Genomic DNA, 27368 nt, shown 5'->3' on the forward strand with positions numbered 1-27368 from the left:
ACATGGGTATACACACATGCATACATGTGCACACATGCATGCACACGCACACACACCTGGACAATGCCTCCTGGACAGAACCATAATAGGAACAAATCATCACCAACAGGAGTCGCCAGGGGTCAGTGCCTTGCATATTCTGGGCCCTGAGGCCCACACTCTGCTAGCACCCATCTCCCATGATGGCTACAGAAGCGGGCGGCCCTGTCCCCTTAGCAAGAAAAGATTCAGACAACCCCCGCCCCTCCCCCCACACACACCACATCAAGCTAGAGCCCAGAGTCTCTTCCCTGTGTACCTGTGTGCAGGGGACACCCAGGCCAGGCAGGCCAGCTGTCAGCTTTTGCGCCCTGGACTGACAGCCAGGAGCTACTTGTTGTCGGTCTGGAAAGAGAACGGGTGGAAAGGATTGATGCAGGCTCACCCCCATCAGCCAGTGCAAGCGCCTGACCATGGTCTAACCACAGAGCCACAGAAAACTACCACCAGTCAGACCTGAGGTTGGCCCGCAGCGTACTTGTTGCTTTTCTGGACTGTGAGACCACATAGCTCATTCATAGCTGCAAGAAGCCTTTGCAGCCCTGAAGGAAAGCTGTCTGTCTGTGCAGCTATAGAGAACCAGAGGGAAGCAGGGTTGCAGGGGCTCAAGACTGCCCAGCCCTTAGGTGGACAAAGCAAATCCCAGTCCTCTACTGTCCGCAGTCTGAGTGAGGAACTTCCGGTTCCTGGGCCACGGGAAACACCTTGCCTACCATGTGCATACAAGCCCAGCACCCGAGCCCTGCCTGTGGCAGCTATGGTGGACGCACCTTGTGTCATACCTGCACGGGGAACCCAGGCCTGGGGGAGGGAGGGGAGTGCTCCCAGCTAAGTGCAGGCCAGTGCTCCAAGCATGCTCCAGGAATCAGCATGGGCGGTGGGGAGGGATGTTCTCCGTGGAAAGGGGCTACTGCGGGGAGGGGGCTGTACACCTTGACCCCCGGCCCTCCCTCACGGGTACCTCTATGTCCTCACCCTCAGGACGACTCCGACGGCAGCATCGAGTGTGTGAACGAGGAGAGACGCCTGCACAAGAAAGTCTGCAATGTCAGTTACCCCTTCTTCAGGGCCAAGGCCAAGGTGAGCCGTCAGGCAGGGTGGGGAGAGGCAGGAAGCAAGGAGCATGGAGAGTGAGGAACCCACGGAAGAGGCTCCAGGCACCGGCCCCTTTACCTCAGGCAACTCTTTCCACCCTACCCGGCCCCTCTCCCAGCGCCTTGGGCCATCCATGCCATCCTTCATCCTCACACGTCTCCTCCTGAGCTCCTACCTTCCCCGGACTTAGAGATGCAGGTGGAAGGCCCAGCAAGGTAGCAGGACGGAGAGGCAGGCAGATTGGGGGTGGGGGGGTGCTCCACCATCAACCAAAAGACCTCATTGTAAATGGGGACCTATCCGAGGGATGCCAGCTGGAGAGCAGCCTACAGGCTGGGAAGGAGAGGGAAATGGGGGGAGGGCAGAATTAGGGCTCCCTGGGAAGGAAGGTCCCCAAGTGAGGTTAAATTCAATGCACAAACTTCCCATTTCCCCCAGCCCCTGGGGGGGGGGCTGTGTGAACCCCAGTAATGCCCAAATGGGGTCAGAGAGGCTGGGAAGGTAGCCTAGTGATAAGAGTGTTTGCCTAGCATGCATGAAGCCCTGGGTTCGATTCCTTTTTTTTTTCTTTTTTTTTTTTTGTCGGTTGCGGGGCCTGAACTCTGGGCCTGGGCGCTGTCCCTCAGCTCTTCAGCTCAAGGCTAGCGCTCTACCACTTGAGCCACAACACCACTTCCGGCTTTTTTTCTTTTTGTTTATGTGGTGCTGAGGAATCGAACCCAGGGCCTCATGCATGCAAGGCAAGCGCTCTACCACTGAGCCACCTTCCCAGCCCATCGATTCCTTAGTACCTCATACACAGAAAAAGCCGGAAGTGGTGCTGTGGCTCACGTGGTAGAGGGCTAGCCTTGAACAAAAGAAGCTCAGGGACAAGTGCCCAGGCCCTGAGTTCAAGCCCCAGGACTGGCAAAAACAAAAACATATGAGGCCAGAGAAGGGTCAGACAAGACAAGGCCATGGTTAGGGGACCCCACCCTGTTGGCCTGGGGGTGGGGCTGGGTCCCAGCTTTCTATCGAAGGAGGAGAGGGTGCTGTGCCTTTTGCCCCCTGTGGCATAGCTGTGGGTTTTGCTCTGGACAGCCCCAGCTCCCCTCTTCTCTTCCCAGTCCTCTCTTTGCTATTCCCAGCTAGGACTACACCTGGGAAAGGGACAGGATGCCAGGCAGGGCCCAGACAACGCCCCACCCCCTGCACCTCCAGCTCAGGCTCCTGCTTCCTTGCAGGTAGCCTTCCGTCTGGACTTCGAATTCAGCAAGTCCGTCTTCCTGCAACACCTGCATGTCCAGCTGGGCTCCGGCAGGTCAGGAGCCTGCGCCCACCCTGCCCAAAGCCACTCACTGCTGCCCCTGCCCTGCCCTCCCCTAAGAAACCCACAAACCAAGCTGCCCCTGGTCCCACGTGGGCCCAGCCTGCCACCTGCCCTGGCACCACCACACCTCATTCTTTGAGGCTTGGCGCTAAGTCCTTTACTGTCATCTGAAGGCACTTTAGGTAGCTACTTAAACTGCTGCAGTTCTAAGACTGGGTTCCATCCTCCCACAATAAGCAGGGTACCCCTAACCAATCTTTCCGGTTTCCCCACCACCACCACCACCAAGTTACAGATAAGAACAAGGAGGCTCAGAGAAGTTGGGAGATTCCTCCACTATCCACAACCTGCAAACTGTGCACCTGGGAACAGAACCCAAACTGTTCCTCTCCTTGTCTCTCCCTCTGCTTGGCGTCTGGCCATCGTTTAGTGGACTGTTCTTAGGCTGTCCCCAGGCCGCTCTGAGGCAGCTTGCTACGGGTGAAGCGCTCTGGGCCTGCAGGAAACAAACTTGACTTTCTCATAGACTCTGCACAAGGAGGGAGACAGGAGGGTTCTCTCTGCTCTTGGGCCTTATCATGGCCAAGAAGTAAATGCTCTGGGCAAACCAGGTAGCAGTGTCTACACAGGCCAGTCCTTGCTTACTCAGAGCAACCCAGGACACAGTGCCCAGTGGGAGCCTCCCAATTCATGCCCACACATCCTCCCTGACTCCAGCAAGCCCTGGTGTCCAGCGTCAGCCTCCCCCTCCCGCCTGGCCTGGTGTGGAGCTGGTCGGCCTGGGTGAACCAGCACGGACCTCATCGGTCTTTAAGGTCCCCTGACCCTAATTCCCCCTTTAGTGACAGCGAGGAGCAGGACAGTACCAAGGAGGACAACTCGGCCCTCCTCCGCTTCCACCTCAAGTATGAGGCCGACATTCTCTTTACCAGGTGGGCCATGCCTCCCCCCTGCAACGCCATCATTTGTCACCCACCCACAGTGGCCATCTTCACACGCCTCTGTCCTCTGTCTCTGCAGGAGCAGCAGCCTGAGCCACTATGAGATCAAGGCCAACAGCTCACTGGAGGCACAGGGTGGCCTGGGGCCTCCTCTCAGTTGTGTTTTCAAGGTAAGGCTGAAGGCAGGCACGCAGGGCCCCTGTGTGGAGAAGTATCTCAGTGCCTGAGTTCAGCCTCAGCCCTGCCACCTACTCCTGTGTGGCGTTCAACAATCTCCTTCTTTCTCAGTCTCTCTGTTCTTATCTGGAAATACCCAGGCTGGACCAGCCACACCTAGTCATTCCCTAGGCTAAACATTTTTTTTTTAATGGAAAGAGTTTAACATTTTAAGAACAAAAAAAAAACATAGAGGGTTAAATATAACAGGGCTTGCAGTCTCCCTAGAAGAAATCTAGACTAGCAGCTTCAGAGTTCCAAATTGGGTCTTATTCTACCATCCTCAGTAATGAAATGGTCAACCTCACATTCACCTCATAGTCCAAGGGGGTTGAAGCCCCAGCCATCACATGCTTATTCCAGGCAGCAGGAAGAAGGAGGAGCAGAAGGGCATGCCCCTCCCTCTTTAAGAATCTCCCTGGCAGTTCTTCATAGTTCCAGTTGCTTCTCGTTGTCCCAGAACATTGTGACTTAGCTGTAAGGGAGCTGGGAAGTGTGACCTTTTTGCCTTGGTCCTGTCACCAATGAAAATCCGGAAGCAATTTACCCATCTTGGCTAAAGTGGACCCCAGGGTCTCCCTCATCCCTGAAGTGAGTTGATTGTCTTCTATGGTGGCGTGAGGCTGACAATGACACTGGCCTGCAGACACTCCGGGTCCTGTGTGGCTTGTCCAAAATGTCCAGTCACCTGCTCAAAGCCACCGCATGCATCCAGAGCTATGTCCCCAGTCCCACTTGACGATCACAACAACAGCATCATGGATTCATAGCAACCTCATCCCACGGCGATGACTTTCTCCATCTCCAGTCCTGTCCTCCCTGATATCCCCAAGTGGAGGGTACTGAAGGCGGCAGTGTCCCCTCTGTCCAGGCTCAGGGCCTGCTGATACCCTGTCACATCTGGAATCCCTCCATCCAGTGTCCCTTATTGTCATCCTTCCACTCCGATGTGGCAAAGCACCGCAGTTGCCACACAGTGAAAATGTCCCATGGGCCTGTCCCCAGACTGGCTGTGGGATGCCAGGGCTGGCCGCCCCCATAGGCCTCACTGCCCCCTCCTTCAGACGCCCTCCTCTGGTGCAGGTGCAGAACTTGGGCTTCTTCCCCATCCATGGGGTGATGATGAAGATCACCATTCCCATCGCCACCCGGGGCGGGAACCGTCTTCTGATGCTGAGGGATTTCTTCACCGACCAGGTACCCAAGCCCCAGGGCCAACAGAAGACAGACACACGTCTTATGCAAGGCCCCATATGCTCAAACCCTGGCTCCCTATTCCCAGGACTGGGGGTCCAGGCCTGTCTGGGTAGGGGAGATAAGGAGCCCTTTGAGGCCTGGGTCTGCCGGGCCTGGCCCTGAGGCTCACTGGTATGTGCGCGTGCATGTGTGCGCAGGTGAACACGTCCTGTAACATCTGGGGGAACAGTACCGAGTACCGAACCACCCCAATGGAGGAAGACTTGAGTCGTGCCTCACAGCTGGTGAGTGTCTCCAACCTAAGAGCCAAAGGGCCTTGCTTGGACAGCCATCTTGCTCCGGGGCTTACCCTGTCAGCTGGCCCTCCTCCTTAGAAATGGATGGAGCTCTGCTCCAATCCCAGAACCTCTCCAAGCGTCAGAGTCTCAAGTTTTCCTTCTCAGAATCCCTTCCATCTCTGCATACTAGTTTCTCAACATACAGTCATTGGTTCTTACCCAGAAAAAAAAAAATCTCGTCTGGTTTAGTTTCCTTAAGCAGTGCCTTGTACACAGCACTTTCTGATCACATTAGAAATATCTGGCCTTGCCGGGCGCTGGTGGCTCACGCCTGTAATCCTAGCTACTCAGGAGGCTGAGATCTGAGGATCGTGGTTCAAAGCCAGCCCGGGCAGGAGAGACTGTGAGACTCCTATCTCCAATAAACCACCAGAAAACCGGAAGTGGCGCTGTAGCTCAAGTGGTAGAGCGCTCGCCTTGAGCTGAAGAGCTGAGGGACAGCGCCCAGGCCCAGAGTTCAAGCCCCATGACCGACAAAAAAAAAAAAAGAAATATCTGGCCTTGAGTAAGGTTGGGATGGTCAGCAAGCCAGCAATGCAAATAACTTTGTCCCCATAAATTATAATTGCTTAAAGAATCATTTGGGGTTTCTATGATGTTGCTTTCTCATTCAGTCAATACAAATTGCTTTTGTTGTCTTCTCAGACCTCCAGGGCACTGATAGCATGATTACCAAAATAATTGTCTTGATCAATTATGAGCTCACTTAAAAGAATTGTTACTTGATAGATTTGTGTATGTGGGTGCACATACATAAACATAAAACGTATCAGGTGTGTATACACACATCAGATTTAATCAGATTCAGGAAGCTCCCTAGATTGCCTAAAATACTTTTTTCACATCTGTGCCAGTAATCACACCCACCTTATCTAAATTTGTATATGGTTATGACATGTAAAAGTTCTTCAATACAGCCAATGTGGGTGGCTCATGCCTATAATCCTAGCTACTCAGTATGCTGAGATCTGAGTATCACAGTTCAAAGTCAGTCTGGACAGGCAAGTGGGCAAGACTCTTATCTCCAATAAACTACTCAAAAAAAGCCAGAAGTGGCACTATGGGTCAAGTGATAGGTTGCTGGCCTTTAGCAAAAGAAGCTCAGGGACAGCTCCCAGACCCAGAGTTCAAGCCCTAGGCCCAGCAAAAAAGAAAAAAGAAAAAAAAAAGATTCCTCAATACAGACTCAAAGGTCTATTCCTAGAGCTACCGCAAATGCAGCATGAGAGCTCCACGTATAGTTTGTCACCTACAATCTCTGGCAGCCCAGCCCAGGCCACCCCCTCCCCCTCCGTCTCTTGTCCCCTGTGCTCTGCCCTCCTCCCTCCCAGTGAGCCATGTTGTGACATTTGCCTGGTGGCACACCGGGCACCTCCCCTGCTCCTGCTCACCACACACTGTCTTCTCTTTCAGAATCATAGCAACTCTGATGTGGTCTCCATCGACTGCAACGTGAGGCTGGCTCCCAACCAGGAAGTCAGCTTCTACCTGTTAGGGAACCTGTGGCTGAGGTCGCTCAAAGCAGTAAGTAGAGGCCCCAGGGCACAGGGTGACTGTGGGGGGCTCCCACTTGGGGCTACCTAGCAGGGGCAGGAACAAAGGCTTCTCAAGACGCTCTAACAGGGCATCTGACTGTACACAGCTCAAGTACAGGTCCCTGAAGATCATGGTCCATGCGGTCTTGCAGCGGCAGTTCCACAGCCCCTTCATCTTCCCCGAGGAGGACCCCAGCCGTCAGGTAAGCTCTGCAGATGCCTGCAAGCCTGGACTCCGGCCCTGTGGATGTGAGAAAGAGCTGGCCCCTCCCTTCCAGTTTTCCTGCAGGACCCTGACCCTGTGTGCCGCTGTGTCCCAGCAGGAGAGGACAGAGAAAAAGCAAGACCAGGCCCTCTGGGGGGACTGGAGAAGTAGGCGTCAGCCCCAGGGCTTTGGGTGCCCACCTCTGTGTTCACAGGGTGGGGCAGGAGCAGAGGGGCTCCAGTGGAGACCAAGCCTGTGTCCCTCGAGGTGGCTCCACATGAGTTTGAGTGGCCCTTGACTGCCCCACATAGATTGAGTCCCCGGAAGGCTGGAGGCCCAAAACAAGCATTCCTCCCTCTCTTCTCTTCCCTCCCCTCCTGGGTGGGAGGAGTCTGCTATGCGCTGCATTTGTGACGCTCTGTGAGGCAGACACCATCCTGTGATCGCAGGAAGGCTTAAAGCCTAGCCTGTGGAAACAGAAGGGGCGTGGGTCTTTGCTGCCTTCCACTGGCCAAGTCCTAGGAACACTGGCATCCCTCACAGATGGAGTAAGCTCCACCTGGCCCAAGGATGCACTGGAAAGCAGAAGGGCAGGGTCAGGAGGCCCAGGAGCCTCCTGGTACCTGGCACCTGGCACCTGCTATACCTCCTCTCCACCCCCCCCCCCCCAATGCCACTAGGAGTAACTGCAATCAATGAGGCAGGGCTGCACTATACAACACGCTGACCTTGAGATGTCTAGGAGAGCCGAGGAAGGAGCAAAGAGAACTAAGAGAGTAGCCACTGTTGTAGGAGAATCAAGTGGTTGCCAAGGCCAAAGGCCAAGCATCCACAGGGACAGCATGCTCACCCAACTTAGGTGTCCACGGGGCAGGCTCTGAGGCCTCAGCCTGCCGCTCCCCTTGGAAGGAATGAGGCTTTCCCATCAGGGGCAGCCAGGCTGGCACAACAGTGACTTCGCTGTCCTGACTCCACCTCCCTTGCAGATCACATTGGAGATCTCCAAACAAGAAGACTGGCAGATCCCCATCTGGATCATCGTGGGCAGCACCCTGGGGGGGTTCCTGCTGCTCTCCCTGCTGGTCCTGGCACTGTGGAAGGTGAGGGCCCCACAGGCAGAAATAGACACGGCATCCCGTGGCCCAGGTCTGCGCTCAGGCCTTGGGGCCCTGTGTCAACTGCCATGTTCTGCCTGTGGGAGCTGGCCCCAGCTGCTCCCAACTCTGCTCCCCAACAGTAGGTTGCTTAAGGCCCCAGAGGCCACCCACACTGTGACTCAACCAGCTACTCTTACCAGAAAAAAACAAAAAACACCAGCATACACAACAGCCCCAATTTCCAGCCGTTTCAGGCTGCTAGCAAGGCTACGGGTCTTCTCTGTCTCTGAGCCCTGAGATGTTGTTAGCTGTAGTAAGGTCACAAAGTAAGATGGCAGCACCTACGTGGCCTCCTGCCCAAGGCTCCCCCCCACTTTGCTTTAGCCCACGATGGAGTTCTTGGGGAGTGTGCTTAGGGGGTTCAGGAAAGCCCCCTCAGGACTGGGGTTAGCTGGGAGAAGAACCCACCAGACCCACCTGAGGCCTCCCCTTTTGCTTCCCTACAGCTCGGCTTCTTTAAAAGTGCCAAACGCAAGAGGGAGCCTGGCCTAGACTCCACCCCCAAAGCACTGGAGTGAGGCTCAGAGGAGGCCTGGATTCATGGGCTGGATACCAGTCTGGGCGGTGTGCAGGCCCTGCTGAGCCAGAGTGGACACCAGCTGGCTTTGCACTTGGCCTCATCTCAAGCCATGGAGCCTGTGCCCCGAGGTGGACCTCACGCAGGAGTGAAGAGAAGCCACCCTACTGGACGCGGGAACACCTAACAGACCCCCAGGGATTTAAAGGGACCTCTCCAAGGTCCCCAAAAGTCCCCCACCCCTGGCTCTGGAGAGTGTGTGCTGCACCAACCACTAGGGTGCTAGAAATTCGTAATCACAATCACCTCTGGAAGGAATCCCAGGAGGATACCTATAAATACAAACTCACTCTGCGTGCTCCACCAGGCCTCTTCCTCCAGAACCACGGCACAGCAGATCTGACTTTTGTGGTGTGCTTTCCCACCTCTCTCTGGAGTCACGGCCACCCTCTTCCCATACATAGGCCCCAGAGGGCCCCTGATCCCCTTCCTCCCAGGGAACCTGGGCCCTGGGGTCTGTGACAGCTACAAGCCAGGGATGAAGACAGACTCTGGAATGCAGGTGGTGGCAGCTGGGTAGGTGAGAACCCAGATGCTGAGTACACGCTGAGGCTAAACTGCACCATGCTGGCCCCACTCACCCTCTCTGATCCTCCCTCTTGGCTGCTCTTGCCGAGGTACCTCATGAGGAGCCTGTGAATAACTCAATCCCCTGGGCTCCACATTCCACATCTTCTGGCCGAGCTGTAGGCTGAGTCAGGGTTAAAGGCAGGGAGCCTTCCCTCCTTGCACCAGCCCCGACCCGACCCCTCCCTTCTCCCTACCCGTGTGGGGAGCAGGGCCAGGACAGCGCTGTGGAGGGCTCTGTAGTGCACTGAATAACCCGGGTCAAGAGTGGTGCTGGTCAGAGGCAGGTGTCTCCAGCCCACGGGACATGAAAGGACCAAAAATGGCACCCCGAGGACAAGGGCATGCTGGGTGCCCAGACAAGTAACTTATGCCTTCACTTTCTTGGAAGAGGGACACATCCAAAGCACATTGCTCTGTGCGTAGTGCAGCCTTTACTGTCATGTTTCTAAGAAATTAAACTGTTTAAAACCAAGGCAATGGCATTCTCTGGCAGTTTGTCCCACAGAGCCACTTACTGCTTCCTGCTTTTATCTAAATGTGGGAGACCTGTCACTGCAGGGGGCTACCTGGCCTGCTGTTGTCTCTGGCCCTTCCAGAGACCCCTCCCACACACACACATCTCTGGCCAGGTGGTTAAAACCCAGACATGTCACTCTGTCCCTTAGCTCTGGCTGATGCTGGAGTTATCGGTATGTGCTGGCTGCTCTTGAACCAAGTGCTGTATACCATTTCATTCCTGGGCTTTTTGCTTCCTGGAACCCCAACAAGTTTAAAAAGTGTTTCATCTTATTTTCTGGAGCAATGAAGAGACCAAGAGAAACCAAGAGCACCACCTCCCAGCCAAACTATCCATGTAGAGAGAACATGGTGAAAATGCACACCAGAGCCTGCTTTCCTAACAGAATCACAGGGAAAACACTGCATCACACTCCACACCAGTCATCATCCTTATGAATGGGATAACCTGGAAAAGAGATTTATGAGCCTGTGACCATTTGATTGGGTAGTGTCTTTTCTTCTGATTGTTCTTAGGGAAAATGATTTGTAAACAGGCATTTTTTTTGGGGGGGGGGGGGTCGGTCATAGGGCTTGAACTCTGGGCCTGCGCGCTGTCCCTGTGCTCTTCAGCTCAAGGCGAGCGCTCTACTACTTGTGCCACAGAGCCACTTCCGGTTTTCTAGTGGTTTATTGGAGTTAAGAGTCTCACGGACTTTCCTGGCCGGGCTGGCTTTGAACTGCGATCCTCAGATCTCAGCCTCCTTGAGTAGCTAGGATTACAGGCATGAGCCACCAGTGCCCACTTTGGCATTTGTATTTTTTAAACTGCTATATGTGGCCAAAGGTTTGCTCAAACTTCACCTCTGGACTCTCAAGCAGAAGGCAGTCTCACCCCAGAACTCCAGTCCCTCCACATGCCCCTAACCCCTCCTCCAACTAAATGGCCAAGAGCTGAAGGAATTGGAGGCTTGCATTTCAGTCTTCAGCTCTTCCATTGTCTCTTTTTTCTCTTACTAGTTCTCCCTTCTCAATCTATTTACTCTGAAATAGAAATGTCCAAGACTGGTACAGACCGAGCAGAGTAAACATGAAAGATGTATTTTTAGAGGAAGCTCCTCACCTGAACTTTAAGATGCCAAATGCAACAACACTGACCCCTAGGGTTCAGATTGACTGCTGGAAGAGGGGCCAGGACATCACTTTCACTGTGAATTTTGAGTGACTCTGGCTGATAGCGGAGGCCACCAAATGATCATACAGCTAAGAATTAAGAGGGGCTGCTCTTTGAACAATATGCGGAGACAAAGGGGGGAAAAAAAGGTAGGACTTGAGTCATATGGTCTCATGCCCCAGAATGCAAGACTATACTAGAACCCACTGGCTTAATCATGTTCATTTCCTGACATGACTTGACCACCACCTATCTCTAATCATACAGATGCTCCAGGAATGACTTAATAGTCCCCAGCAGTCCAGAATGTAATGTCCTTGGATCTTACCTTGGCTGACATGGGGCCAGCTCTTTTATTTTGTACTGCTTCTTGTTAAGAAAAAACACAAAACATTCCAAAATTATCCTTGAGGCAGAACCAAGGTTTTTCACAAACAGCAGTCAAGCCTAATCAATCGCAGTAAGATTTTCAGAGTGCTTTTCTATCAGTCTATGCTGTAAGTGCTGACATTACCCTGAAGCAGGACACCATGTTCCAAAACAAAATGGAACAGGAATGGAGAAGCATGGCCACTTAGGTGTGAAGAGGACAAGAAGACTCATACCTAGGCTCTGAAACTTTCAGAAAGCTTCAAGCTAAACTGTGCCCAGCGAACTCATCAGGCTCAGAGAACAGTATGAGCAGGAAAATGATGACTGAAGGGCACCACTACAGACTTACCATTCCAGTCTGGCATTATTTTTATTTCTCCATTAAAAGTGCAACATTTCCATGATTATGGCTCAAGCCACAATCAAAAAGTATAATAAAGCCCAAAGCAGTACATGTGAGGCTGAGCCAGTCATCAAAATCCAGAGCTAGCAATGAATCTGCTAAATATTACCCATAAGATGTTCACTACAATACTGTCTGGAACATCAGAAACTGAAAACCAACAGCCCACCAATAAGATCTGGCTAAACAAAATTTAAGTCTATCCATAGACTACTATAAAATTGTTTTCAAAAACTCCATATATATGAAAAAAATTTTAAAGGCTTAAGATGTTAAAAAAAAAAAAGGTAAAGTCCATTTGGCATTTTAAAATAAATACATACATAACAGACACCACAATAAAGCTCCTTTATACAATTAATATGCAATAATAAAGTGAAACCATACATACACAAAAATTATGGTAAATTAATCAAAAAACTTAAAAATCATTGCCTTTGCAGAATCTAAATTTGATGTGGAGACAAGCGGGGAACTTCTGTTCCAGTTAAGCTTTTCTTTAATGTATGAATTTATTCCATGCACACGTATTACCTCAAGAACTCCTCAATGAACTCAAAAAATCATCTCACACTGAACAATAAAGACACACACTTCAAGGTAGTTTTTTTAAACATTTACTGAACACAAACACCATTTTTCCTTTTACATAGCAAGATTGTTAGTTTCAAATTAGCTGAACTATTACGACTGTCAATTGCTATAAAATTAAAAGTGATTCTACATGTCAAACTGAAATGGAAAATATCATGCAAATATATAAATCACTAGCAGACCTCTGGTGCAGCCAGCAAATTTACTAAGTTTATTAAAGTCACGTAAAAGGTTTGACAAAGTGCACAATAGAATGACACCACTGGTTTATTATAAATCACAGTGAATTACTAGAATACAACAATGTGGCTCCTCTACGGGGAGACTGCAGGACGGGGTGAATATTATAAAGGACAGGATCTTTTCAATAGGTTAGGCCGGTCAGCTGTGACTCCCCAGCTACGTGCCTCTGAAAAGACTGCTTGAGAAAGCTGAGACTTTTCCTCGCATGGTCTTCTCTGACAATTACTAAGCAACAACAACAAAAAAAGCCATGCACAAATTTTACATCTGATAAAAAAGAGATACAAAACCTGTTGGCTCCATCACTAGGGAAGCTTGCGTCTGGGCTGCTCCACTGTTCTCACAGGGCCGCTCGCACATGACTCACCCTAAACGAAAAGCTGTTAATGACTTAGCAATATTCACCCCTCCTCAAACAGCAAGGTAGACTCCCAAGACCATCAACTCACTGACCCTTCCCTACACATTAACAGACAAAAGTAAACACCACAAGTCTAGGACTAGAGACCACATTTACAGCTTTAAAACTAGATCGTCATTACTGGTGTAGTGTTTGTTTCAGATCCTGTATTTGTACAGCCCATCCCGTCTGAAGGTTTGCGCAGGTCTGCCATAAGAAAGTCCTATAATGTGATAAGACGTAAGAAGCGTTCCCCTTTGAAGAGGATGTCCACTACAAAGCTGCATTTGCAGAGTAGGCAGGAACACAGCTTAAAAAATTCTGGACCAAAACCTTTAATAAAGCAAAGGGCAGAATTTTATTTTCTTGTGCCCTTTTTAATAGTACAGTATAGCCAGTGAGAAAAGCAAAAGACTTGTCTGTGCATTGACACATCTAGCAAGCTGAAACACTTCAGATTTTTACAGAATATCTATCATAAAAACAAGATTGTTGTACTTTCCTCCATCTACTCACTAGTTCAAGCACTGGCTACCTCTAAAACCAGCAAATGGAATCCAAAGTTTGACAACTCACTCCTCAGGCCACCCCATTCCAAAAGCAGGCAAAGTGGTCTCATTTAGAGAGCAAGCGCGTCTACTTTGATGGAAACCGCTAACAGAGTGCTGCTCCCTTAAATTTTTAATTTTTAAAAACACTTGGCAAATGCAGTGCTGGCATTTAGAGGTATCGCCCTAAATCATATTTTACTTCAAATAATGCTATCATACCTCAGTCTTCAGAATTACCAATCATGAATCAACTATTCGTACAATAAAACTTCTCAGGAACAAGCAAGACCAAAGCTTGCAGATGGCCCTCTATCTGGTGTGTGTTTAAAGTTGCCACAGCAAAGAACCTTGGGACAACTGGGCTAAAAGCGCAATCCAGGGTGGACTGAAGGTAGCTAATCCATCAGACTCAGTTTTTATGCAAAATGCTGCCCTTTGTTGTCTACTGAGGGGCATGGATTTGCCGCCCAATCCCTGGGTTACTAGACAGTAAATAGTTACTAAAAACTGAAGAGCCCAATTTCACTGACTCCATTGAAAGTGGAAAACCCACTTAAGTTCCACATGATTTACAAATGAAAATGTCCCCCTGGGCTCTAGTTCATCCAGATTTATAGACACTTCCCAGGCAGGATGGAGAAGTTGGAGGGAATCTGTAATGTTATCAAGGAAGCATTAATGTTCAAAGCATCATTTTTACAATAAGAAACATTAAATGACAAAGGCGGCTGCAAAGTGAAAGCAGCCTAATGTGCTGAGATACAGAACTATCACCTTCTTACCTATTTTCCCTTAAAAATGTAAGTTTATAAAGAATTTGGCTATATGTATTTTAAAATAATTCTACCAAAACAAATGTAAGTAACAGGCCTGTAGATCACTTGTTTCAAGAATGGCTTTATGCAGGTATTCACAATGCTTATTTGGATTGATATCACAAGACAAAAAAGTTAGATCTTCAACAAGAGTGCACAATGTACTACTACACTATAGTAAGCAAAAATCATTACCAGTAGCACAGTTTATTCTGCTTTCTTCAAATTCTTCCTCCAACTCTGCCAGTTCTTTAATCAGCACAGTTCATTTTCTCCAGTTCAGTATTCCCTTTGCAAAAACTGTCATTAAATTCTGATGTGACTATGTACATAAAATCATTATCCTCATTTTATAAATAAGTCACGTCTAAAATAGTGCTGGACCGGTATAGTGAAGGGGTATGAAATGTGGTTTTAAAACATGCAACATTACCTAGTACTGTAAGTTCTGGTGTTTAAAAATCATATATATTAAAAATGGACCAAGTGAGTACCAAGTATTCCATCTATTTCCTCACGCTTCACTGCACCATCCTGATACTCTGAAAAACAAAGGGTCCATCTGATCAGAACCTTGGGGAAGGTATGACTCACTCACCTTGAGGAAATGTATTTTCTTTCAGGCCACTGAGAATTGCCAAGAGCAAGGTACAGTATATCCTTGATTCAGGATCAGGGTCAGTTAATTTACAAATCAGGGTCCATTCTAATGCCATCCTTAAAACCTTCCTTGTAAAACTTCAAGTTAGGAAAATAGAAATCTATTACCATGACAGTATCTGCCATCCAAACATTCCTAACTGAAGCAAGAAGACACACCAAGAACTGAAGCAACTGGATCTTGAACCTTCCTAAGGGAAAGTTTCAAGAATCTCCCTTCCCTGCCCCCTTCAAAGTATTTTATTTTGTGTGTGGGGTCTTACTTAAGGCCCTAAGGTACTGATTTTGGCTTAGTCGTGGTTTCTTATAAGTGATTCAACTGCAACCTTTCTCTTATATCTTTCAATGCAATCTCCATAATTAAAATGTTATTGAAATCTTATAGTTTTTTTTTTTTAAGTTTACATCTGATGTTATACATCACTACAATGCTTTTCATCAAAGGAAAAAAAAATCTGTGTCTTCACATACAGTACCATGCACTACAGATAGCGAAGGCATTCATTTGGCACTAGAGAGAAAATTAAGATACAGCTAATTTTACTTTCATTATCATTTTCAACATCAACAGAAATAGGTACATACCTTTAATTTTACCTTTTTCTGTGAGGCTTAAAAAATAATCATAGAATACTTTTAGTTTGATATTTAAAAAGTTGCTGTTAAAATAACAACAACAAAAAATAAAGACCTCTGTACAACCTGTTGGATAAGTGACATTCTGTGGTAGAAAAACCTGCAGCTGACAGACGCGTACCTTTCCAGTGGCATTGAGAATTATTTCCATCATCAAAAAAACAATTTCCTATACCACACAACTGAGTTTCCTATTTCTTATAATGGACTAGGTGAAAACAAAAAAAAAAAATATTATATATATATATATATATATATATCCTAGTTCTTTCTCATCTGTCTAAAGAGGCAAATAAATGCTCTCTGGAAAAGTAATTTCCCAAATTTTAAAAGGTACAACATAATAGGAAAAGGAGAGGGAGACAATTTGTTTCATAAAAAAACAAACAAACACAGAATTCATTATTTTTACATGTCTATAAGCTGAATCAAATGTAGTTTAGATCAATTACATTAAAACAGAGACTTCAAAGAATTCAATCCTAAAGACAGTCCATCAGTATTCTTTGAAAAGTTGGTTTAAGGTTATGACTTTGAATATACTACCCAGCACAATGGAACAAATTCAATGAGCTTAATGTTACGAATTTGTAGCTATATTAAATTAGCACATTTTTTTCTCATTAACCTGCAGCTGCATTTTTTTAAGTCTTCCTGTTAAAATGTGTGGGATCACTCTACATACATAATGGAAGAGGGAAAAACATCTGCAGCAGTTGAAATGTCAGAACTCCTGGACTTCCTATTACTTTTAGTGTTCCTTGTCTCCATGAAGTCCTCAGAACTGCTGCATGGATAATGAGCTGACATACACTTAACAGAAATACTTTTGTAGGGCTGTTCAGAACATCAACTTGAAATCACAAACATCCCTTATCACACAAACAGAATCTTATATTGGTTCCTTAAAAAAAAAAAAAAAAAGACAAATATTAAGTGACACCTTAAGTGATACCTAGACAATGTGGCTTTGCTTAAAGTGTGTCTGAAACCTATTACCAACTATACTGAGGCAACAAGACCATAGACGGATTTAAGGATGGAAGAAGGGTAATGGAAAGAAAAGTAGAATTTATGAACACATAATTCTATTGTCTGTGATTAAAGTCCTTTACTTTTTAGCACCACATTAAACGATTTTACATGTCCAGCCACTTAATGAAATCCAACAAACTCTTCCAGAGTTCTGGGGATCTGGTCTTGGTAGTTAATGTCATTAGCTCGAACTGCTCGGGCAGCCAGGCACTTGAGACTCATCTTCATTTGAGTTTTAAGTAGGATTTCCGATACCCCAGTGGTACTTTTGTCTAGTGGAGTCTTGTTCTGCTTATTTGTCATGTCGGTGTGGGCGCCTGCTTCAACCAGGCTGATGATGATGGAGTGCAGGGTCAGGAAGTCACTGATGGGTCTGTTGTACTGGACAATAATGTGGAGGGCGCTGTTCCCCTCATTGTCCACGGCATTCACCTCCGCACCACAGTCCAGCAGGAGCTTTGTAACAAGTGCATTTGGGAAGCTGCAGACATCATTGGTGTGGAAATCATCAACTGGGGTATTAGAGTTGACGGCTAGGTGCAGCAAGGTGAAGCCTTCCCGAGTTCTGGGGTCAAGATGAATCAGGTTGTATATCTGCTTGTTGATTTTGCACTGATCTTCTTCACTGCACTGTGTTTTGGTAGAGATGCACACTAAATACAGAAAAGTATACAGATTACATTCATAATTGTCCATAGCACTGTGGACATCAGCATCTGTGATATTTTTTACTCTGTTCATACTTTGTTCTATTTCCAAAACACTGCATCTCAAAACACATTCTATGTCTGGGGCCTTCACAGTTTCATTCAAATGTATCATCTGTGAGAACACTTGAGCAAATCGAAGAAGATCCTTGTGGGTATTCCTGTTACCCTTCTGCCTGAGGTGCAAGGCATGAAGCCACAACTTGATACACTGTTCGAACTCCATATTATCTGCATAAACAGCGCCCCTGTAAATGATGGGGTGAGAAACATCAATATTGTCAGCACCTAAAATCCGTTCCCGAACTATCAGGCCTTCCATGTGAAGAGCATCTCTGTCTTGCCGAATGGATTCCAGTTCTTGAGGGTTTCTGCATTCAGTTCTATTCCCGTAAGCATGGATTGGCGGGAGAACCTCTTTTTCAAGAATGTTTTCACCATCTTGAAACCTCTCTAACATAGCTAAATATAAATAGTGGTATGTCTTCATGATGTCATAGTTCTCACGGTCATTTGCAAAGGAGGCACCCAACAGTTCCAATGCTTCAATCCGACTTCTTCTATCACAATCAGCATGAGAGAGCAGCAGTTCCACCACATCGGCTTTACAGCTTTCTGCCGCAACCTTCAATGGTGTCATGCCATGGCCATTCACCACTATTGCAGCTCGCCATTTTATCAGCTCCTTCACAATGTCAAGGTGCCCAGCTTCAGCTGCAAAGTGCAATGCAGTGGCCCCACAATGTGCTTTAGCATTTGGGTCAGCACGTTGTTCTAACAGGTATCGGACCACGTCAGTGTGTCCCTTATATGCTGCAATCATCAGGCAGGTGTTGTCATACTTGTTGGCAATGCTGATGTTGGCATTGTTTTCAACCAGGTATTTCACAATGTCCAGTCTGCCATCAAAGCATGCCGCCCGCAGAGGGGTCGAGTTAGTTACTGTGGTATGGTTCACATTGGCTCCATGGCTGACTAGAAGTTTAACGACTTCAAAATGTCCTGCTCCTGCAGCACACCAGAGCGCAGTGGCACCATCAATGACATACCTACACGTGGAGAGAACAAACAGATGGATAGTAACACATCATCTGCATTGACCAAGACCTCACATTCCACACCACCATTAATGCATCAGTTTTTGTGAAAATGAAAATTTCAGTAAAGCACTTTACATCATACTTGTATATCTAGTATGAACCCAACGTAATTATCATCATTTCTAAAGTGTATTTTTTTTTTAATCTTGCCTGGGTGCCAGTGGGCTCATGCCTACATACTCAGGAGGCTGAGATCTGAGATTCAAAACCAAACTAGGCAGACAAATCCAAGAGACTCTTCTCTCCAATTAACCAGCAAAAAGCCAAAAGTGGTATGGCTCTTCTGGTAGAGCACTGACCTTGAACAATACAGCTAAACAAGAGTACAAGGTCCTGAGTTCAAGCCCCAGTACCAGCATAAGCATACACATAACACACACAAAAAAAGTAGCAATAACACAAAATAAAGGGCTGAATGTTTTTGGCTCAGTAATGAGAGGGCCTGTCTAGCGCATGCAAGTGCTGGAACTGAAACCCTAATACCACCAAAACAAATTAAAAATAAATATTACATCAGTGATGTTTTAATGGCTGACAATTTTAACTTTAATTAAATATACTAAGTTAAATAAAAAATATTGCACTGCTGAAGATATCATTTACTATATAACATCAGAATATATCAATATAGTAATAAGCCAAACAAAAATCATACAAAACTTCTACACTAAAAACTACTAAATACTTAAGAAATAAATAGATGAAACTTAAATAAACAAATAATCTTGAGTTTAGATGAGAATTCTCTTCTTAAATGATCTACACATTTGATGTAAGCCAAATTAAAAACTTAGCAGGCTGTATGCATGTGTGTACTGTATGTACGTATAAAAACTGATAAGGCAACTTTAAAAATTATCTGGAAATGCAATCAAGGTAACTTTTAAGAAAAATAAGAGCATAGGCATGACTCAAGAGTACAGCATCTACCTAGCAAGTGTGGGGTTCCAAGTTTAAATCCTAGGACCCCCCCCCAAAAAAAGTTTCATTTTTCTACTTAAAAAGAATAATGACTTTTTGTGTGTGTGTGCCATATTAGAGCTTAAACTCAGGGCTGGGGTGCTGTTCTTCAGCTTTTTTGCTCAAGGCTGGCACTCTACTACTTGAGCCACATCTCCACTTCCGGCTTTCTGCTGTTAATTAAAGTCTCATGGACTTTTCTGCCTGGGCTTTAGCTTCCCACCAGGATCCTCAGATCTCAGCATCTGAGCAGCAAGGATTGCCAAGGCTTACACCTCTAGCACCTTAAACAATCTTGAAAAAGAACTTTTTTCAAACTGATTATTAATATAATCGGTCAAATAAAACTATCCAAATAGTTTGGTTTCTGAAGACAAAAAAAAAAACTACCGTAATTCAGATACATGAATCACTAGCATAAAGGACAGAAGACTACATCAATAAACAAAAAAAAAAAAAACTTTTCAAAAAAGCTTCTTTAAAATATCAAACTATGGGGCTCAGAATGTGGCTTAGTGCTAGAGTGCTTGCCTAGCATGCATGAAGCCCTGGGTTTGATTCCTTAGTACCCTATACACAGAAAAAGCCAAAAGGGGCACTGTGGCTCAAGCCCTAGGAACAGGAAAAAAAAAAAAAAATCAAACTATCTTAATGACACTGGAGTTGATCACGATCTATTTAAAATTTAAGAAATAGAAAATTTGTTGTAGATATATGTGACAAATGAGTAAGTCAAAGATAAAACAACCCATTTTTTGATACTCACCTTTTTGAAAAAATAAAGCACAAATCGACCACAGAAAGTTTCACAAAGAGAACATTTTACTGAGTTCCTGCTTCAATTTAAAATAGAAATGTCTGGAAATATGCATTGAATGGATGATCAGCAGTATATTTTAACCAAAGTCCTTAAGTTCACTCATTAGATCAAATGCAGTTCCTTGCCAATGATTTTCTAAATGAAGTCAAGATTTACCCCTCTTGTTTATTAGTATTTGCACTATCACTGGCTATGAAAGAAAAGATGCTCAACATTCTCCTAAGTCCTTTCTCCCCTCCCATGTCAGCGAAGCTCTTCAAGAACCAGTATTCCCCACAAACTCTAGGACTGGATAGTCAGCCCTCAAAACCCAGATCAGCACCAAAATTCCATGGTCATATGACACCTTCCCTTTGTTATGTCCCATTTCTAGAACATTTTTAAAAATTAATGTAATTTTATTATTTTTTTTTATCATGTGGTTGAGGAATCAAACCCAGGGCCCTGTGCATGCTAGGCAAGCGCTCTAGCACTAAGCCACCTTCTTAGCAGCTTCCCACTCACATAAGTTTTCTTCTTGTCCACTCACCTGTGTCAATTCTCCTATCCGTAAGTAAAGTACTTTCAAATTCCATTGCGGAAACTGTGACCAAAGACTCAAATTATCAACATATGGCATTTAATCTAGGTGTTAGTCCCTTCCTTTGAGTCTCTATTATGAAGCCATTTTCAGTTTCTTCCAGTGTTATACAGTTTTGGGTCACCAGTAGCCAGTAGTTGAGGCCTATAATTGTAGTTACTCAGGTAGCTAAGATCTGGAGGATGGCTTCCAAGCCAGTCCAACGCAGAAAAGGTTGTTAGACTCTTATCTCCAAAATAACTAGTATGCTGGGCGCTGGTGGCTCACGCCTGTAATCCTAGCTACTCAGGAGGCTGAGATCTGAGGATCGCAGTTCAAAGCCAGCCCAGGCAGGAAAGTCCGTGAGACTCTTATCTCCAAAAAAAAAACACTAGAAAACCACAAGTGGCACTGTGGCTCAAGCGGTAGAGCACTCGCCTTGAGCTGAAGCGCACAGGGACAGCGCCCAAGCCATAGTTCAAGCCCCATAACTGACCAAAAAAAAAAAGAAAGAAAGAAAGAAAAGAAAAACTAGTAAAAAGTTGGGCACCAGTGCCTCACGCCTATAATCATAGCTACTCAGGAGGCTGAGATTTGAGGATGTGGATTTGAAGACAACCTGAATAGGACTCTTATCTTCAATGAACCAGCAAAAAGCCAGAATTGGAGTTGTGACTCAAGTAGTAGGAGCACCAGCCTTGAGCTAAGTAAGGGACAGCACCCAAGCCCTGAGTTCAAGCTCCTATACTGGCATATACACACACAACAACCACCGGTATAGAGCTGGGCTAGAAGTATGGCTCAAGTGGTAGGACATCAGCCCAGCAAGTACAAGCCCCTAAATTCAAACCTCAGCACTATTAAAAAAAAGTAGTTTTTAGGCGGAAGACATTTTCAGAAATTATTTTATACAGAATTACTTTAACATCATGCTTCTCACACACATAGACAAAAATTAGAACCTCAAACATATAATTACATTGCTGTTTTAAGGCTGAAGCTAAGTAGTAGTACTTGAGCTGGGTTTTAACAACAGTAGGGGTTGGGGATGTAGCATAGTAGTTCAACATTTGAGACCCTGGGTTCTACCCCCAGCACTGCAGAAAGTAAAAACAAGGCACAAAGAACAGAAGAGACAAGACAGCAGTCTGGTACACCTACAATGACAAGTATTTCAGTGCTGTTGCAAGAGATCCAAGCTAGGCAATAAAGTGATTGTGGGAAACAGGGAAGTAGTAAAGACAGGCTGTGATATCCTCCTGAAACTACAATCTCCATCGTTCGTGATTTTTATTGAGCATTCTCAATTTATGTTTCACTTATTGATTACTGAAATTGCTAGCTGCTATGTTAAAGTGGTTATTTATTTTCTAATCTACTAAATGCCAATGGTCACTCTTCAGTTTACCAATTAATATGAAAATAACTGAAATTCATATCCATCTTAAGATCCATTCACACCACTTTGAGATTAATTTGCAGTTCTTCCCAGTCATTTGGACCTTTTACAACAGAAGAAACTGTTATTTGCAAAGGTAAGGATTTCTCTTTTTCACTCCTTTTTTGTGTCTGTTGTGGGGCCTGAACTCTGGGCCTGAGCACTGACCCTCAGCAATTCAGCTCAAGGCTAGTGCTCTACCACTTGAGCAATAGCACCACTTCAGGTTTTCTGGTTTATTGGAGATAAATCTCTCAGACTTTCTTGCCTGAGCTAGCTCTGAACTGCAATCCTCAGATCTCGGCCTTCTGAGTAGCTAGGATTATGGGTGTGAGCCACCGGCACCTGGCATTTATTTTTATTCATTAATTTTTATTTCCAATCTTGAGGCTTGAACTTAGGGCTTGGGCACTGTTCCTGAGCTTCTTTTGCTCGAGATTAGAGCTCTACAACTTAAGCCACAGTGCCTCTTTTGACATTTTCTGAGTAGATTATTGGAAATAGTCAGACTTTCCTGCCAGGGCTGGCTTTAAACCTTGATCCTCAGACCTCAGCCTCCTAAGTAGCTAGGATTACAGGCATGAGCCCCCAGTGCCTGGCTTTTCAATCTTTGTAGACCTCTAGAAAAGTTAGCCTGAGTGGTATAACTTGAAGCTCACTTACCCGCTGGGGGCTGGATCTTGCTTTGTATTTTGTAATGCTAGGTTCAATGAAAGTCAGGGCCTCCAGCATGCTAGGCAGGTCCTCTACCTTGAAGCAACCCTAGTACCCAGAAGTCCTGGGGTCTAGCTCTTGAAAAATAGATGTAGCTATTCCCCTATTTCACAGACACATGAAATGTATACCTTTAAGCAACACCCTAGTACCCAGGCCTAGGGTCACATGAGACTTATGGCCAGGTGGGGGCCTCCACAGCTTCTCCATATACGGTATAAATTAGGGTTTCTAATTTTTTAGTTATTTACAAACTTGCTTTACAAGTTTTGTCCAAATTCCTCACTATTAGTGCTCTTTAGTATTTTTCCTTAAATATTCAGTAATTTACTTGGTATTTGTCTCCCCAGTCTTCCCCAATCACTTTCTTCATTGCCAAGTTTGCAACAACACTGAAATACTTGGTCACTCACTGCAAGTGCACCAGACTGCTGTTCTACTGTTCTTTACCAGGTTTTGTTTCTTTTTTATTTTTTGCAGTGTAGGAGGTAGGACCCAGGGCCTCAGGTGCTGCATGTACCATTGAGTTTCATCCCCAGTCCCCTACTGGCTTTAGAGCCAGTTCAAATACTACCAATTCCCTAGTGCAAACCTGATTCTCTCTCCCTCTACTCTCCTTCAGTATTCCAAATGATGTCTTTGTAAGCCTAAATAGCACCTGCAAGTACTCATTTGTTATCTATTTCTCTCTCTCCCTCTACACTGTTACCGTAACAGTGGGAACAGGTTCTTTAGATAGATTCCTCCAGAGCCTAGTACCCAGTAGGTACTCAATAAATGTATGCTTGCTGAATCTTTTAATCTCACTGGCCAGTGAAGAATACTGGGCAAGGTATTCAGATACACAGACTGAACAGTTTCTAGTCATTTCAGGTTCTTAACTACCCACCTCAAAATAGCTCTTTGATAATACAAAAAGACAGCAATAAACAAAACTTTCATATCTTCTAGAAACTTCTCTCCCACCAGTTCTCCTTGCCCACATAGCCTCACATTACAAGCAGCCCAACAGCTGCACTCACTGCAGCTTTGACTGCAGATGCCTAGCTTAAAGGCAGGTGCCTAGAGCTGGAATGGCTGTTTTCCTCCTCCCAGCAATGTAGGTAAGGAGTAGGTAAGGCTGTGAGAATACAGGAAGTAACAGGCAGGTGACAGAAGCCAGCAGGGAAAGCAAACATGAACCAGGTGCCATCTTCGGTCAACCTCTTCCCAATGTCCACAGAGGTAGTCTCAGGATGCCTCATCCATGGGTTATCAATTTATTAAAATGTTAACACTGTAAGACATTTCCTATCATCTAAAGCAGAATCAAAAGCTTTTACTTTTCTCTTAACAAGCTAAAATTTAATAGTGTCCTGATCATCTTAAAGAAGAAATGTTTTAAAGTCAGATATTGTACAGGTCTGTAATCTCAGCACTTGGGAGGGTGAGGCCTAGGCTACAGAGCGAGACCGTGTCTCAAGAAGAAAAACGATTTTCTTAACAGGTTTTAAACAGTTCCTAATCATCAAAGCTAAACTACATAGTTTTCTGCTGAGATTCAATTTACATTGAAGAAAATGCAAAATAGCTTATGTACTGGCACGGGCCAACAAATAAATGGAATGAGTAAACCAAAATCTTTATGCTGCTGTCATTTATAAAGCATCTTCCAAGACTGAAGAAGGCAAGGTCAAAAATCTTAACAATTCTGTGATCCTTATTATACCCAGAAATGTACTTATATGTGGAGAGAAATTTTTAACTATGAGAACTCAAATTTTGAACTCCCCACCTTGGGTAACAATAAAGGTCCAAAGCCCACCCCCCACACACACCCCCCACCTCAACTCCCCAGGGTAATATGCTATTTAATAATGGCATCATATCCATTCTACATCATATCCAGTGTCACTCTGGGGCCAACACATCAACTCCAGCAACGTGGAAGAGTCAGAAGCATGTCTTGAGATGTCTGACTGCATTGACAAACGCACGAGAGACTGCGTCTGCGTCTGCAGGCTTACTCTGATAAGGAAAAAAAAAAAAGCCCCAGCAATCCACTAGGAGCTGACCGGACCACTCGCTCGAAAAGGAGAAAAGTGGGTGACTGCATAACTCACCAGCCTTCCATTTTAACTGCTGACCTCGTTAATGTCTGACCTCGGCCAGGCCGCCAGGATTGATAAAAGGAAAAAAGCCTGCAAAGGCGGCCACCCCTCCAGACGGCGGTTCAGACCACCCAGTACAGACCACCCTTAGACCTCCACGCCGCGGGGGCGGCGACCGGGGGTGTGGGGGGGCTGGAATCCTGGGGCGGGGTGGGGGGCCGCTAGGGATGGGGGGGAGTGCTGGGGCGGGCCGGGCCGCAGCGGGGGAGGAGGCGCTCGCGGGGGCGCTCAGGCGGGGTAGGCCGCGGGGTGGGGGTGGGGGGATCAGGCTCTCCGGGCGGGGTGGGCTGTGTTCGCGGGGGAAGGGAGGGAGGGGGAGAGGACAGGCGGGCGCTCGGAGCAAGGCCCGCGCGTCCCGGGGACCCGGGGACCTACCCGTCGAAGCGGACGGTGCCGGTCTGCTGCGTCTGCACGCGGTAGTGCTCCAGCAGCAGGCGCACCACCTTGGCGTGGCCGTTGCGGGCCGCGATGATGAGCGGCGTGGAGCGCTGGCCGCCCTGCTGGCTGACGTAGCCCAGCAGGTAGCGGATGTCGCTCTCGGAGCGATTGAGCAGCAGGGCGGCCAGGGTCAGCACCTTGCCCTCGCTGGCCGCCTTGTACACGTAGCCAGCCAGGCCCTCCATGGCCGCCGCCAACTCCAACACCCGTTTGGTCGCCACCGCTGCTGCCGCCTTGCGCCCCCGGAGGCCGCGTCCGCCAGCACCTCAGACCCGGGCCCTCACGGCCCATCCAACGGGGCAGCGGCGCGGCCCTGGCGGGCGGAGCCGCGGCGGGCGCGGGGGGCCGCCGGGGGCGCGTCCGCGACCCGGGCAGGGCGGGGAGGCGCGGTCAGGGCCGCCCCCCGGGCCCCAGGCGCCGGCCCCGGGCACACGCGATCTCCATGGCGGCCGCCGCCCCGGGCCTCGGGCCGGACCCTCCTTCCAGCGGGCTGCGACACGCGCGCGCCCGCGCTACGGGTCGCCGGCGGGGTCCCGAGGGGGTCGCGCGCCCGGGAAGGGGGGGGCCTCAAGGCCCTCGGCCCTCGCGGTCCCGGCCCGGGGGAAGCCCGCAGGCGCTCGCCCGCCGCGGCTCGGAGGCCTGGCACTCGGGAGGCCTTCGCAGCCACGCGCGGGCGGCGGCGGCGGCGACGCGGTCGGCTCCCGCGGGGCCGCGCCGGAACTCGGCGGGAAGAAGCGAGCGGCTGCCTACGGCGCCGGAGGGGCGGGGCCACGGGGCGGGGCCACTGCGCGCGTCCTCCCCTTAGCCGACCGGCTGGAACTCAATGCCTGCGAAGAAAGGTTCCGCCGTGCTCCGGGCCTGGGCGCGCGCCTCCCGGGCCCCACCGGCCCTCGGCGAGGAGGAGGAGGGCGAGGCCCTGCCCCAGGACGCCGATCGGGGAGACCGCAGCGCTTGCTTCCATCCATTCCTTCCTGGCCCGACAGGCGGCCGCCCCTACCCCAGGCAAAGGCGGCGCCCCAAGTCCTGGGGCTGTGGGGGGCTTTCAGTGGGGGACTTAAAACTGGGCCTGCTCAGGGAACCCCGCGGTGGAGACGCCGGCCTCCTGGGAAGGAAATGCAGGCCTCCAATCCGAGGCCCGAGCAGCCTCCATTCTATCGCACAAGGCTGCTGTTAAGGTCTGAAAAAGAGATTTATCCAACCTACTAGAGGCCATCTGTGTGCCCGGCCTGGCTTAGCAGCAGCTGTCCTAGGAGAAGCCTAAGTCAACAGAGGATGGACGGCCCTGTGCAGTTACTGCCTTTGCACCTTTGCAGTGAGGCAGTGATGGGAGTTGTCACAGCAATCCCTGTGACCGGTGACAAGAGCAGAGGCTAGACAGACCACAGCTAGTACAAAGCCCTGAGCAAGGACCAGCCTGGTGAACCCTGGTACACAAAGGGCCGGCTGGCCGCTGCAGAGGGAAGAGTTCTAAATTAAACTCTGTGAAGGAAGCGTTGGAAGGGTTTTAAACAGGGAAGTGACAGGATGCTACTTCTCGTTTTTATTTGTTTATTGAAAAGATCACTCTCCGGGCTGGGAAGGTGGCTCAGTGGTAGAGCGCTTGCCTTGCATGCATGAGGCCCTGGGTTCGACTCCTCAGCACCACCTAAGCAGAAAAAGCCGGAAGTAGTGTGTGGTTCAAGTGGTAGAGCGCTAGCCTTGAGCTGAAGAGCTGAGGGACAGCGTCCAGGCCCAGAATGCAGGCCCCACGGCCCGACCAAAAAAAAAAAAAAAAAGATTATTCTGGCTGCTGTGTGGAAAATAAGCAGTAGGAGGCAAGAGGTGAGGCTGAGCAGTGAAGTAGATAAGGAGGCGAATCTCGAAGTAGAATGAGGGGACTGGTCCTCTTCTCAAGTTTTCTCCCATTCTCTAGCACAACTTTTGGC

At 47.8% G+C, this 27368-nt stretch overlaps 2 protein-coding genes across 2 annotated transcripts in view; one reads left to right on the forward strand and one right to left on the reverse strand.

Annotated features, from left to right (window-relative positions):
- The window catches only part of Itga11 (integrin subunit alpha 11), a 67169-nt gene extending 57521 nt beyond the window's left edge, over nucleotides 1-9648 (forward strand). Inside the window, exons 22-31 of the mRNA XM_042697390.1 lie at nucleotides 1021-1119; nucleotides 2358-2434; nucleotides 3286-3375; nucleotides 3464-3554; nucleotides 4684-4797; nucleotides 4995-5081; nucleotides 6549-6659; nucleotides 6778-6873; nucleotides 7862-7975; nucleotides 8479-9648. Of these exons, the coding sequence (XP_042553324.1) occupies nucleotides 1021-1119; nucleotides 2358-2434; nucleotides 3286-3375; nucleotides 3464-3554; nucleotides 4684-4797; nucleotides 4995-5081; nucleotides 6549-6659; nucleotides 6778-6873; nucleotides 7862-7975; nucleotides 8479-8550 (951 nt within the window). The 3' untranslated portion in view covers nucleotides 8551-9648. The remainder of the gene's footprint in view (nucleotides 1-1020; nucleotides 1120-2357; nucleotides 2435-3285; nucleotides 3376-3463; nucleotides 3555-4683; nucleotides 4798-4994; nucleotides 5082-6548; nucleotides 6660-6777; nucleotides 6874-7861; nucleotides 7976-8478) is intronic.
- Nucleotides 9649-12400: 2752 nt separating this feature from the next.
- Fem1b (fem-1 homolog B) lies at nucleotides 12401-25993 on the reverse strand. Its single transcript, XM_042697355.1, has 2 exons — nucleotides 25381-25993; nucleotides 12401-18313 (listed from the first exon to the last, which is right to left on the reverse strand). Exons 1-2 carry the CDS (start codon nucleotides 25626-25628, stop codon nucleotides 16678-16680), a joined length of 1884 nt encoding a protein of 627 aa, XP_042553289.1. The 5' UTR covers nucleotides 25629-25993; the 3' UTR covers nucleotides 12401-16677.
- Between the last annotated feature and the right edge of the window lie 1375 nt (nucleotides 25994-27368).

This window comes from Dipodomys spectabilis, unplaced genomic scaffold (assembly GCF_019054845.1).
Source record: "Dipodomys spectabilis isolate Male_0828 unplaced genomic scaffold, ASM1905484v1 ptg000219l, whole genome shotgun sequence".
Lineage (NCBI taxonomy): Eukaryota > Metazoa > Chordata > Mammalia > Rodentia > Heteromyidae > Dipodomys > Dipodomys spectabilis.

Excerpts from the sequence above, each read along its gene's own strand:
- Fem1b (XM_042697355.1), bottom strand. The coding sequence starts at position 25,628 with ATGGAGGGCCTGGCTGGCTACGTGTACAAGGCGGCCAGCGAGGGCAAG. Across the intron at positions 18,314-25,380 it reads GGCACCGTCCGCTTCGACGG|GTATGTCATTGATGGTGCCA; the intron begins GTAGGTCCCCGG and ends CTCCACGTGTAG.